Consider the following 14,577-nt stretch of genomic DNA (forward strand, 5'->3'; position numbering starts at 1 on the left):
CAAAAAAAAAAGAAACTAACACATCAACATCATGAATTTATGATCAGATTGATTGATAAAAACAGATAAACCTGAACTAAAAACAACAAATCTTGGGAGGAAAAGCATCCCGTCATCTTTGAGCTGGACAGAAATCAATACATGCACAACATAAACCTCGACAAGTGACAAATGAAGTTCACGAGCTCAAGTCAGCAGTTCATACACAACCACGAGGCCAAACACCGAAGCTCGAAGCAAGACGAGCGGGCAGCTCAACAACATAATGATGTGGAGGCTGCAGGAGGTGGGAGGTGGTACACCTGCTGACCAGCTAACGCATCAACTGATAACACTTAACCTTCAAAGTGTCAAATAAAACACAACTATCAAGAATTTTACACAATTACAGTTACAAAACATTCAAACATTCGTTAAACATATTAAGGTGACATAAATGCATAGTATCTTAATTATTTAAAAATATAAGGTTGCTTAAATTGGCAACCATGTTTTTTAGCTTTGGCAACCAAAAGCTGGTGCCTGTTTGCAAGCCTGACAGCCACTTTTAAAAGTTACTGTTGAGTGACCATGGTTAAATAACAATACAGGAGATATTTTTAAGATAAATGTAGTTGATGACAGAGATTCAGCTGGTGGTTTATCGTGCTACGGCACAGAGTCTATAAGGTTTAGGACACAGAGTGGCTCCTAACTTGTAATCCAGACTGGGCTGCTCTCCAGCGGGGGCTGAGAAAGAAAACCTCTGAAGGAGGGAGGTGAAGAAGAGGAATAACTCCATCCTGGCCAGCTGCTCCCCGAGACACACACGCTTTCCTGAGAACACAAAACACAACAGACGAGCTGCACATACACACTTTTTTCCCACTTTGACCGCATGATAATGCTGCAGCTCAGAGTCTGAAACAGCCAGAGAATACAATAAGAGATTCCCTCCCATGTACGTTAAACAGTTTACCGTTTAAAACCCAAACAAATTGACTTGATTTCTTTCAAAAACATGGAAGGAAGGCAATGAGCAGCTACAGAAGAAATGACCCAAAAAATCAACAAGAAATTGTAAAAGTGAAAACACAAAACAATAAGGAAATGACCTGGGAAAAATGTTTTAAATATAACCATTTTTTTGCAACATTAATTAAAACGTGTTACTATGATAATTATTAATATAGCTACAGTTACTATAATTTCCCCTAATGTTTGTCTTTCTTCTCTAGACATTTTTCCATAGCTCTTATTTAATTTCATTATCTATCTATCTATCTATCTATCTATCTATCTATCTATCTATCTATATGTAGAAAGAGAGAAATTTGCATTTTGTGGAACATTTTTCACCGACTTACTCATTTTGAAACATCTCATGTTTTTCAAAGAATTTGCACTAATTTGCTCAGGATTCAAAGGTTTAAATACTTGTTGAAGGAATCTGAAAGCAGCACAAAAATGATGTTGCTCCAGACTTCAAAGGGTTAAACAGGCAAATGATTCACTTTCTTCTGTAAAGCACATTGAGGATCAAACGACAAAATACTGAGTTTTAGAGGGTTTTAACTGCTGACTGACCTGCTGAAAAAGGAATGAAGGCCTCTCTCTTTCTGAATTTTCCGTCCTGGTCCAGAAAATGTTGAGGGTTGAAGGAGTGTGGAGTTTCCCAAATCGACTCATCACGTAGGATCGAGATCAGTGTGGGCATGACAAATGTGCCCTGAGAAAGTGCCATTAATACAAACGGTTAATAAGTGTTGGGGATACAGATACGCAAGACATGTAGGGCGCTACATATCTTAGGGTTGTGTATGTTGTTATGTAGGGATGTGTATGATTGCCTACATATCTGTTGATGAAAAAGAAGAAAGAAGGACTGAGCAAATAACAATAAGAGCAAAATATTATGCATCATAATAAGAGTAACAAATAATAGCACATATATAAAAATGAATACAGTTACAAAGAACCAATAGCATAGAGTTACATTATGATGCGTTCAAGCTCTTTTCCGTGAGTATTGAGAGAAGGTAAATTTTCATGATGTGTTCAAATGTCATTTCGTAAAATGTTATCTTTTGGTGAGAAACACAAATAAATACAGCTGTGTGAAGGAGACATTTATGGATGTTTTCACAGAAATACAAAATCTCTCTGTAGTAGTTTTGCATCTTTTTGTTGTTTTGCGTCTCTTTGTGGTCATTTAGTGTCTCTCTATGGTTGTTTTGCCCTTTCTTGCATTTCCTTTGTGTGTCTATATGGCCTTTTTGTGTCTTTTGGGTGCATCCCCGAATATAACACTAACCATTACATACTCACAATCTGTGATGCAATTCTTTGTCATACCAACATCACGTACCTTTGGGAGTGTGTACTTGTCAAGCGTGGTCTCCTTGTTTGTCATGCGCATCACATTGAGGGGAATGATGTTGGCCATTCTCTGTATCTCATGGATGACTGCATCAGTATAGGGCATGTTTTCTCTGTCAGTCATAGACGGCTGTTTGGATGAACCAACAACAGCATCTATCTCAGCCTGGACTTGCTCTGCACACGGTGAAAACAGGAAACAGTGTGAGTCTGCGTTCTGCATCGACGACTGAGGGGGCGAAATCATGTACAGCACATCCCACATACTTACTCTCCCAATGACTCTGATCTGACAGAGACCTCTGATTCAGGAATCAGTTGGTACAGATATTACTTACGTTGTATGTGAGGGTAGCAGATCATGTAGAGAAGTCCCCAGTGTAAAGTTGTGGTAGTGGTTTCAGTTCCAGCACCAAACAGGTCCAGAGCGCAAAAACATAAATTATCAAAACTAAAACCAGGAACGTTGTCCTTCATCTGTCAATAACACAAGAGACAGTTTCTATTGTCAGCTGACATGCTTCATTAGAAAACACAAGAGGACAAACACAATACAGACATAAAGTCACTGACCTCTTCCATCTCTGTGAGGAAGCAGTCGATGTAGTCTCTTGGTGAGGAGGGGTCAATGCTTTCTCTGTGTTCGCTGATCTTTATTTGAATAAAGTCAATTAAATTTTGTGTCAGAGAGAAAATCCTCCTGTGAGGTCCAGGCAGCCGCTTCATCAGCCAGGGTGCTAGGTTATAAATCTACAGAGCACAAAGACCAGAGCATCAGCGCAGAAAGCAGCAGACAGGTGGAAGCTGTGGTAAATCAACAAACAGTCCCTGTAAATCACAATGAAAACACTGCAATATAAAATTACATATAACGTGATAGAGGATTTATCGCTATTACCAACTCCTAAACAAAGCTGTAACTTATTTGCATGTGTCACAGTAGGAACAGCACAGATGTAAATGTTAAAATTGATGATGGCTGAATTTCATTTCTGACAATATTTCACCCTAAATCCTACAAACTGGAACTTAAACTTAAGGGATTGATCCTGATTTTAAAAAGATGACTGCGTCTCGTTCACAGAGGAGGCTCACCTGTGCCCACACACCTCCCTCTAAGTACAATAGCTCATTGAAGTCCTGAAGAATTCTCTGGTGCTTCTCGTCAGTGTACTCAAAACGCTCCCCGAACACCAGGCAGCAGATGATGTTGGACACAGCATTGTTGATCAGTGCCTGGGCATTAAAAGGCTTCCCTGTCAAATAAAGAGAACGTATAAATAAGACACAGAAAAAAGGACACAAAGTAAAAACATAAAATGTGTATTTAAAGTACTGTGTGTAAACATTAAGAGATGCAAACTAATCCTACAATTTTTGTAAGAGTTGTAAGAAATTACAACTCTGTAATTTGTGCTGCCGGTGGAGTACAATAGTTAGATACAGGAAGAGAGAATAAGACGATAACTGTTTTGCACATTCCTAATTTTAAATTAGTCAAGGAATTATGTTCATTTGATTTTTGGTATGAATGTATTGAGGTACATATATAAGCATTACTGTAAAAACAGATGTGTATATGTTGTTATTATTATTATTATGTATTTATCTCTTTTTCATTCATCTGTTTTTTTTACCATGCCTACCCATAACTACTTTATTTATATTTGATGATATGTTTGTGTACAGTTTTCCTTTGTTTTTTTTTTTCTCTTTTTCTTTAAAATTTGTTATGTAGGAGGGAAGGGATGGGGCTCTTGAATGTTTGTTCTGGTTATTCAAAATGAACTAAAAAGCCGATAAACATAATTTGATTAAAATAAAATAAAGTGTGTGACATACAGATTATGAAACATTAACAGGTTGGTGTATATATATATATATATATATAGTTATATATACACTTTTGCCCATAAAGTTGGAATAATTTTTTTTTACCTCTTTCCATGAAATTATTGTAAAAATGTGATTTATTCTTGACAGATAAAGTGAATATCTTCTCAAAACTTTATTAATCAGTCTCTTCCAAACATATCACAATAACAATGAAACCTCAATTAATCTTTACAAACTGTAGAAAACTACATTATTCCAACTTCATGGGCGACCCTGTATATATAAATATATAAGCACACACAAAGAGTGCCAGCCAAGACAGAGCAAACAGAGTCGGCCCCTTTAGATAATGAAACATGGAACAGAGAGTCGCGTAGGCGGAGGTGCATGGTCCAGCGCTCAGCACTGTCGGTGCGCGCTTCTGTGTTGTTATAAAGTGGAGCAAAGGTAAAGGGGCGTCACATGCCCTGTAAGAGGTATTATTATTGATTCTATGTTGCTCGTTGAAAACTAGTATTTGTTCAGTGCCTTGCTGAAGGGACAAAGCCTCAGCGAGGTAATGGCACTCCTGCTGGATGGATGGCTCAAGCGTCTTCTTGCCCAAACCAAAGTTTCTGAGCGTACGAAGAGCAAACCTCCTCTGCTCCTTCCACTGAGTGCCATTCGATATCACCAGACCTTTCGAAAACACAAAACAGCGTTAGACCGAAAGTAGTTTGAAATGGGTGAAACAAACAGCTGGATAAAAGCTAATGAACCTTAACACACGCTACCTTTATTCCCCGTTATTTCTTCAAACAGTGGTATGGAAGGACGATCCATGTAGTCCTCTCCATTTTGGACCAGGGCCTCTCTCACAAGCTTGTAGCCGTAGAGGACCACAACCCTTCCACCAAAGAGCTGCAGGCTGAAAATGTTTCCATATTTCTCTGCAAACTGAACACAGAGAGCACATTGGTGTTTTGGTTCAACATCGAGATAACATTTAGTGTTGAGATAACAACAGGCACCTCTGTCAATGGTGTGTAATCTTTGGATTTGACTTTTTTTAGGGGGAATTATTGGCAGAAATGGAATATAATATGATAAGCGTGTTTTCTTTAGTGAATAATCACCTGAAAACAAGAATCATTGTGTTTTCATTACCTTTACCTCAGGAAATAAAACTCGCAATTTTAGACATCTTTTAAATCACTTCTTCAAACTAACTTTTACAGACTTGCTTTTATGTGATGTCACCTTCATTTATTTCTTTGTTCTTTTTTTTATCCCTTTCACTCTACTCATTCGTTTTGCTGCTCTTACTTTATTATTCTTATTCATTTTGCCCTGAAGAAATGCCATATTTATTTATTCTGTATCCTCCGTATATTCTGTTCTTGCCAATTTTATTATGTTTTGCATTCGTTTACTTGTTCATCTATCTCTTATTTTTCAATTTTTATCTTCTTATATTTGTTTTATCCCCACTGTTGTGAGGTCGTCTCAACATATATGCTCAATGTGCAGTTAAAATTAAAGGACCGACTTTCAATCAGCTTTGTATCATAACAACATCGGTAACTGTTATAATGTGCAAATGAAATACGATAAACTTCCCTCCATCTTAGCAGCAGCCAAATCTCCCCGCTCATCTCTCAGTTAAAATCTGCTGAATGAAACATGTCATCCGAACTACACACGTACATCTGCATTTTCGTATACCCGCCACGGCAGACATAAAGAGTACAGAAGCAGATTTTGTTACTGTATTGCCTATTTTTTGCCTAAATGTTTTCAGAATCATATTTTAGTGCACAGTTTGGCTGTAACACGAGCATTTCTGAACAAGAAGCAGGCGCCAAACTGTTTCCTGTATTGTAAAAATGCAGGCTTTAAAAAGGGAGTTGAAACAGTTAACCTAAGCAGCACTAATCAAATATAAACAAGACACATAGCTGCATTGTCTAATTTGCACCTAAAATGTTTTCAAAAACATAGATTTTTCACTGTAATTCAAGATCCTTTGTTAGCAGCTGTGTGCTATATTGTTTGCTATGGAAAAACCGCAAAGCTCAAAATATGTCACCATATATAGCAGGAGCATATAATGTTGTGGTGCAGCGCAGTGCATTCTGGTAGTTGTAGGTTTTCTACCTCTCGTGCAAACGCAAATGCCACAGCCCTTTTCCTCTGTTTTCTTTGATCACGTTGCATCGACTTCAAGTATTTGCATCTTTTGACAACATCTGACATGACCCCATCTTTGACACGCTGCTTTCAAGCCACTAACGTCTGGCTCCAGAAAACTCCAATTACTGCTAACACCAACCTCTTTATCACAATATATTTCATGTGAATTAGTGTTTTCTTAACTGTGCAATTATCACATTTATTTGACAGAGGACGGTGTAGAAATGGGTGGGAGACAGATAGATATTTACAACATGAAACTAAGGTTCAAAGGCTGAATTAAACACAGGGCACTGCGGTTGTGCCCTGTTGCATGCACAGTTATCAACTTGGCAATCACGGCACTCCTTTTATTAACAAGTGAAATGAGGGCACTCAAGTTATTTAATCCTGTGTAAATAAATCTTGCACTTAAGTTAATGATTTTTTACATTTCCCACAGGAGCATGTTTGAAACTTTTTGCAGCTCTGAAATGTTTTTTTTCTGGCTTTATCTTTTATATCCAGAAGTACAGAAAGTGATGTACAATGTTATCTTCCATTAAGGAAAAGGAAAACACAACAGACAATCTATTTCCCAGAAAGGGTTGTGATACTGTACACTCAAGTAACTAAATCTTTATTTAAGTATTGTACTTACGTTTTGATTTTTAGGTACTTTCTAAGGGAAAATATTACTTAATTATATTGATTACAAAGATACATGAATATGATCAACAAATAAATTGTCATGTACTATTACTTAATTATCCTTGTAGGAATTCTATAGTGCCATCCTTACCAGCTGCAGCATTAAAGTGATGCACAAACTGATTTTACAAAGTGCCTCTTAAAACCACTCATTAATGAGACTACTTTTATCACTTTTAGTATTTTTTGACTGCAACATTTTTGTACTTTAAATTAAGCAAATCCCTACATGCAAATCTTTTTTTCCCCCTTGCAACAGAGTTTCCCTACACTGTGGTTTTGCTATTTTTTGTTATGCAAAAGTATGAGTACCACCGTGCATACTGGTTTTGGTAAATACCTCTCTCATCTGCAGGTGGATCCTGGTGGGACTTATGCGTGGAAGGTCACCAACGAAAGGAAAAGGCCATGGGCCTGGAGGAAAGTTTGGCGGCGCTCTGTTCTTCAAAATATCAGCCAACAATAGAAAAACACACAGAAATATCAAAATGCTGCTGCCGTCCATCCAATCAAGGCCGAGTACACTGACCATGGTCTCCATTTTTTAGCGTACTTATTTTACATTGTCAACTTCGCTATTGTGAGTGAACTGAGCTCAGTGATGTCCAGTGAGTGGGCGTAATGTTTTTGACTGCAAATCAGTGTCATATAAGGACAATACTTCCGGTGCGCGTCCCTGAATTTCAAAGTAAAAGCCCAAATAATAAATAGAAAAAGGTTACCAATCAGTACTCGTCTTTTTTAATGTAAAAATAGCAGTACATAGTGCGAAAGTAAACATCTTTTATTTAAGTAAAATAGCCTTCTCAAAGCGTTTATTATGCAGGATGGCATATTTTACAATTCTATTTATTAAAACTTTTGATTATAATCAGACTAAAGATGCATTAACCCTTTGAAAGCTCAGACGATTAAAAAAAATGTTTCACACATTATGCAAAAGTAGTAAAATGTGACCATTTGGGTAATCATTTGGGTAATTTCATACTGCAGAAATAGAGATTTTTTTTGGCCTCATTCATTAGTGTGAATTAATGTGTGAATGCTGTATCCAGGTCTCTTTATGTATCCATGGCTCATTTCTGTGAAAGGTACTCAGTGGTGCATGAAGCCAAAAAAGTTTAACTACCGAGTATAAAAATGACCACTTACTTCTGGTTTAGCACTCGGCTAACTCAAATGAGTTTATGATTGGGGCTGCAGTAGAGACTTGGGAACCAAAGGGTTCAAGTCCCTGTCCTGACCAAGTATGGTCACCTGGGCACTGCTGAGGTGCCCTTGAGCAAGACCAACCTCCAACTTTGTTTGGAGCGCCTCTCAATGGGCAGCCCCCTCGTGCTGACATCTCTCCATTTAAAGCATGTGTGTAGGTTTACTTTGTGCATGTGTGTATATCAGGCCTGTGTGTATGCAACATAAATAACAACAGAGTGGAAAAAATATAATAAAATTCCCTCAGTATTAATAATGCGTGTCTTATTCTTGTAGGATGATTCTTGGCCTTGTTTTTCATCTCAGAGGCCTCCGGTGTTACATAACACTTTGGGGCCTTTTTTTCTGACAGCTTCCTCCACTCATCACCATGATAACGTGAGACACATCCTGTCTGCACGGGCAAACTGATTTTACAAAGGGCCTCTTAAAGTCACTCTTTCTTGATAATTAGAGCAGAAACCTTCTTCTTGGGGTTTTTGATGTTAACTTCAATTATGCTGAGAAATTATATATTTAAAAAGGTCAAAGTCTTGATGGTCTGGGTATCATCAGGCCTTCCAGTAATTTCATTTTTTCTGAAGTAGCATACATACTGGATGTCTGTGGTAAGATCTTACAGAGTTGACATCTGTTGGGCTGATAAAAGGGTATATATTTATGAATTTTACAGCAGTTCTATTAAGGAGCCATTTGTCAGGATTAAAGTTGCTAAAGTTCTCTCAATGCCAATCAAAATACTTAGTTTTGATATAGAAGGGCTGCTGATTTGACCTGTTATGGTTGTGACACAACGAATAGCTATATTATTTAATGAATTTATATTTAAAAAATTAATTAATTAAAAAACAGAAAATTTATCAGGACTGGAGCAGCATTCCTGTCTTTTTGGAAACCAGGGTGTGAAGCAGGAATCCTCAGGAATCCTTATGATTTTAAAAATAATTTCCATGTGAGGTTTTCTAAGAAGCTGCTAAAAATGTTGCTGTGGCCATATTACATTTTAAGTATTTCCACTATGCATACACACATGTAATTTTGGTCAGGTCCTGGAATTAAGGAAAAAGAGGGACAAATACACCAAATGATGCACAGATACTTTCTTACCCTTAATAATCAATGACTAAAAATGGCTAGCATATGTTCACTTTTCGGCAATGAAAACCTAATGCCTGGTTACCAGCCTGGCAACCACTTTTTTCTTTTTGATAAATTTCAAGATAAATGTAGTTGACGACAGAGATTCAGCTGGTGGTTTATCGTGGTACGGCACAGAGTCTATAAGGTTTAGGACACAGAGTGGCTCCTAACTTGTAATCCAGACTGGGCTGCTCCCCAGCGGGGGCTGAGAAAGAAAACCTCTGAAGGAGGGAGGTGAAGAAGAGGAATAACTCCATCCTGGCCAGCTGCTCCCCGAGACACACACGCTTCCCTGAGAGCACACAACACAATAGATGAGCTGCATTCAGAGCATTTTTATTCACTTTGACCACATGATAATACTGCAGCTCAGAGTCCGAAACAACCAGAGAATACAATAAAAGATTCCCCCCCATGTATAATTACCAGTTAAAGACTAGTTAACTAGTTAAATGCCTCTTTTCATACTTTCTTCTGTAAAGCATGTTGAGGTTTAAGCAACAAAATACTGAGGTTTAGAGGGTTGTATCTGCTAACTGACCTGCTGAAAAAGGAAGGAAGGCCTCTCTCTTCTTGAATTTGCCTTCCTGGTCTAGAAAATGTTTTGGGTTGAAGGAGTGCGTAGTTTCCCAAATTGACTCATCACGCAGAACTGAAGTCAGTGTGGGCAGGATCAGGGTGCCCTGAGGAAATGCCATTAATGAAAACAGTAGTTTGCTCTCAGTTGGTTTAAATATGTGTTACATTAAGTTTATCTTAATTATCGAAAGGACTGTGTGCAAAATGACATTTATTATTTAAAAGAAATGAAAACATGGTTACTCCAAAAACAATACAATACTATACAACAGAAAAGACAAGACAAGCAGATGTCCCACATTACAAAGTGCTGCCTGTTGGGATCATAACTCAAAAAAGTAATGTATTATACATTACTCATTACTTTTTTAAAAAAAACTAATATACAATTATAATAGTTTATTTTTGTAGCACTTATCCAAACCAATGTTACAAAGTGCTTTACACATAGAATCCCAATAAAACGCACACACACACACACACACACACACACAAATAATAAGAAAAATAAAACACAAAAGAAAAATGTAAAACAATGGTTAAATTGGCAATGTCAGGGGTAAGGTATAGTCTCCGTGTATCTGGGTGTGTGTGTGTCTGTGTGTCGATCTCTCTCCCTCTCTGTTTAGACACTGACAAATATGTGAAAGCTTTGGATGTATATTTTGTAATTAGATCATTTATATCATATCAAATATATCCTTTATATAGCTTATTTAGTACTTTCCAGACAGATTGCAAAACTATTGCTGCAGATTGTGAGCTCCATCCTGCAGCGCATCCAGTGTGAACAGCCCTATTGCACAATACAGGCACCAAAAGGAAGTGGGGCGCACTCAATAGAAAACTGCCACACTTTGCTGCGCTTTCACGTCTAGTGTAAACACGGCGCAGCGCTTAACATTACATGCTCACATACCTTTGGAAGTGTGTACTTGTCGAGCATGGTCTCCTTGTTTGTCATGTGAAGCAAATTGAGGGGAATGATGTTGGCCATTCTCTGTATCTCATGGATGACTGCATCAGTATAGGGCATGTTTTCTCTGTCAGTCATAGACGGCTGTTTGGATGAACCAACAACAGCATCTATCTCAGCCTGGACTTGCTCTGCACACGGTGAAAACAGGAAACAGTGTGAGTCTGCGTTCTGCATCGACGACTGAGGGGGCGAAATCATGTATAGCACATCCCACACACTTACTCTCCCAATGACTCTGATCTGACAGAGACCTCTGATTCAGGAATCAGTTGGTACAGATATTACTTACGTTGTATGTGAGGGTAGTAGATCATGTAGAGAAGTCCCCAGTGTAAAGTTGTGGTAGTGGTTTCAGTTCCAGCACCAAACAGGTCCAGAGCACAAATACTCAAATTCTCTAAATTAAAGCCAGAATCTTTGTCCTTCATCTGTCAATAACACAAGAGACAGTTTCTAGTGTCAGCTGACATGCTTCATTAAAATAATACAAAAAGGACACACACAAAACTAGGGCTGCCTCTTTAAAGTTGGAGATTCGAATCATCAGTTGGAGACCCCTCAGTTGACTGTGCTTGCATACTTTGATTTACACTGTATTGACATGTTGAATTTAAAAAAGAACGTGTTATTGTATTTGTTCATTTTTTTTTAGTCCTGTTCCCTTTGACAACACCTTTATGTTGACGCTGGAGGTGATTTTTTTTTTTTTTTGCTAGTCACTGTGCTGTGTAGTATTCTTCTAGGGATGTTTTGGTCCCCAGATTTTGCTGTCATGATACTCTTTGATACAGGGAGCTGCAGACAGACAGCAGCATCACAGAGTAAGAGAAACTTGATGCTGTTAGGCTTTGAAAAAACATCATTTTCTCTCATCAGCTTAGAGGTGGTGAATTTACACGTCACAGCAACTTAATAGAATACAGTCTCTGACTTTTGATAAAAAGCAAAAACATTTGCACATTTACAATGCATTCATGGTGCTGTTAACTTGTTTAACATTTTACTTGAATGCTGCTGTCACACTGAACATCCAGCTGAACCCTGTTCAAAACTTAAAACCTTTATATGGAAACCAAACAAAAAAAACACGAATAGTTGAATATTCGTATTGAACTGCTGAATCTGATTCAGTCTAACATCATTCTGAGTCCAGTACAGCGCTACACAATACAGACATAAAATCACTGACCTCTTCCATCTCTGTGAGGAAGCAGTCGATGTAGTCTCTTGGTAAGGAGGGGTCAATGCTTTCTCTGTGTTTGTTGATCTTGATTTGAATAAAGTCAATTAAATCTTGTGTCAGAGAGAAAATCTTCCTGTGAGGTCCAGGCAGCCACTTCATCAGCCAGGGTACTGCGTTATAAATCTGCAGAGAATTAAAGACCAGAGCATCAGAAAATCAGGCAAGAGATACTTTCGGAAGGTGTGGTAAAGCTAGTCTTTATGCTAGTCATAATCCACTCCCTGTAAATCATGAGGAATAAATATTGCATTATTACATATAACATGATAGAGGATTTATTGCTATTGTCAACTCCTAAACAAAGCTATAACCTTTTTATGTGTCACTGTAGGAACAGCGCAGGTGTAAATGTGAAAATCAGTGATGGCTGAATTGCATTTCTGCCATTATATCACATTAAATCCTACAAACTGGGCCTTTAACTTAAGGGATCAATCCTGATTTTAAAAAGATGACTGCATCTCGTTCACAGAGGAGGCTCACCTGTGCCCACAAACCTCCCTCTAAGTACACTAGCTCATTGAATTTCTTCAAAATACTCTGGTACTGCTTGTCAGTGTACTCAAAACGCTCCCCAAACACCAGGCAGCAGATGATGTTGGACACAGCATTGTTGATCAGTGCCTGGGCATTAAAAGGCTTCCCTGTAAGATAGAGAAAACGTAGATAAAACAAACAAAAAACTAGATATACCGCCATGGTTGTTTGCCTCCACGTACCAGTCAAGAGATGTCTGACTGAGAACACTGAACATAGATCTATCATTTTTGCTATACGTATCTCTGCTGATATTCATAGATAGCAGTTACATCACAGCAACCAGTCCACATATTTAAACTTTGAACACAGAACAACATCATTTTAGACTTATTATACATATTTGGGTTTTTTTTACAAAGCAAAGAAATATTACTATTGTCCAAGTCATGTAATAGATACTCGAGTACTTGTGTCCACCCTATCTATCTATCTATATTAGTTGATGGCTGATGCTTGTTGAAAAGTAGTATTTGTTCAGTGCCTTGCTGAAGGGAAAAAGCCTCAGTGAGGTATTGGCACTCCTGCTGGATGTCTGGCTCCAGCATCTTCTTGCCCAAACCAAAGTTTCTGAGCGTACGAAGAGCAAACCTCCTCTGCTCCTTCCATGAAGGGCCACTCGATGCCACCAGACCTTTTGGAAACACAAAATAGCATTAGACCAGAAATAATACCCCAATAATGAGTCCTAAAACCCGGAAATGTGTTAACAAGGAAACCAGTTGCTAACGTGCAGAAAAATATCATTCCTGGGGCGCTCTATTGGAAATTGGTACAACTAACAGCTGGCTAAATATGCTTGATGCAATGTCAGTCTGATGCTACTACCCTAAGTAAATACTAGGTGACTTTTTGAACAAAATGCAAAACACACTACCTTTATTCCCAAAAAATTCTTCAAACAGTGGTATGGAAGGACGATCCATGTAGTCCTCTCCATTTTGGACCAGGGCCTCTCTCACAAGCTTGTAGCCGTAGAGGACCACAACCCTTCCACCAAAGAGCTGCAGGCTGAAAATGTTTCCGTATTTCTCTGCAAACTGAACACAGAGAGCACATTGGTGTTTTTAGTTCATTTATTTGACGTGTACTTTGAGTTTTTGTTTGGTCTATGTCCATTCACTAACATGGAGGGGCGTGCCTTAGGACCTACACATGTATCAACATGTGACCACATGTCAACATGTGGAAAACACGAGAAAATCATGTCCAATAACATATAATCATGAAATGGGCCAATCTGCATTCTCACTTCTTTTATTTTAGGCATTGAACATATTTTACTGCTAACATGTTTGTACTTTACTTATACAACATTTTGATGGCAAAAGATTTAACTTATAAAAGAGTACTTCCACACTAGTATTTCCACTTTTTCTCAAGTTAAACTATCTAAGTACTTCTTCTACCACTTTGCATATTACTATTAATAAATACCTCCCCGATTTGCACGTGGATTCTGCTGGGATCCAGGCAATGAAGGTGACCAATGAAAGGAAGAGCCAAAGGTCCTGGAGGAAAGTTTGGTGGCCGTCTGTTCTTCAAAACCTCGGTAAACAACAGAAAAACAAACAGAAATATCAAAATACTTCTGCCGTCCATCCACTCAAAGCCCAGTACACTGTATATTGCCTCCATATTTTTGTTTGTTTTACAGCATCAACTTCTATTGAAACTTAACAGAGCACAGTAAAGTCCAGTCAGTGACTGTAACGTCTTTGTATCATAACCATATACGCAATTTATGATCCACACCAGTGTGATAAGATAAGACTTGTGGTTGGCAAATCTGAACTTCAAAATAAAAGTAGTGTGTGCAGTTCAGTATCCT

At 38.1% G+C, this 14,577-nt stretch overlaps 2 protein-coding genes across 2 annotated transcripts; both read right to left on the reverse strand.

Moving 5' to 3' along the window:
- Positions 1–23: 23 nt before the first annotated feature.
- Positions 24–7,696, reverse strand: LOC121939575 (cytochrome P450 2J4-like). Its single transcript, XM_042482584.2, has 9 exons — positions 7,397–7,696; positions 4,968–5,130; positions 4,723–4,872; positions 3,454–3,614; positions 2,932–3,108; positions 2,697–2,835; positions 2,348–2,535; positions 1,567–1,708; positions 24–816 (listed from the first exon to the last, which is right to left on the reverse strand). The coding sequence occupies exons 1-9, from the start codon at positions 7,595–7,597 to the stop codon at positions 641–643; spliced, it is 1,497 nt and encodes a 498-aa protein (XP_042338518.2). The 5' UTR covers positions 7,598–7,696; the 3' UTR covers positions 24–640.
- A 78-nt stretch (positions 7,697–7,774) lies between these two features.
- LOC121939585 (cytochrome P450 2J2-like) lies at positions 7,775–14,480 on the reverse strand. The gene is made up of 9 exons (XM_088077918.1): positions 14,184–14,480; positions 13,624–13,786; positions 13,231–13,380; positions 12,693–12,853; positions 12,156–12,332; positions 11,256–11,394; positions 10,907–11,094; positions 9,950–10,091; positions 7,775–9,700 (listed from the first exon to the last, which is right to left on the reverse strand). The coding sequence occupies exons 1-9, from the start codon at positions 14,382–14,384 to the stop codon at positions 9,525–9,527; spliced, it is 1,497 nt and encodes a 498-aa protein (XP_087934044.1). The 5' UTR covers positions 14,385–14,480; the 3' UTR covers positions 7,775–9,524.
- Positions 14,481–14,577: the final 97 nt, after the last annotated feature.

Source organism: Plectropomus leopardus, chromosome 5 (genome assembly GCF_026936395.1).
Source record: "Plectropomus leopardus strain MGB_pleo_1.0 chromosome 5, ASM2693639v1, whole genome shotgun sequence".
NCBI classification, from domain to species: domain Eukaryota; kingdom Metazoa; phylum Chordata; class Actinopteri; order Perciformes; family Serranidae; genus Plectropomus; species Plectropomus leopardus.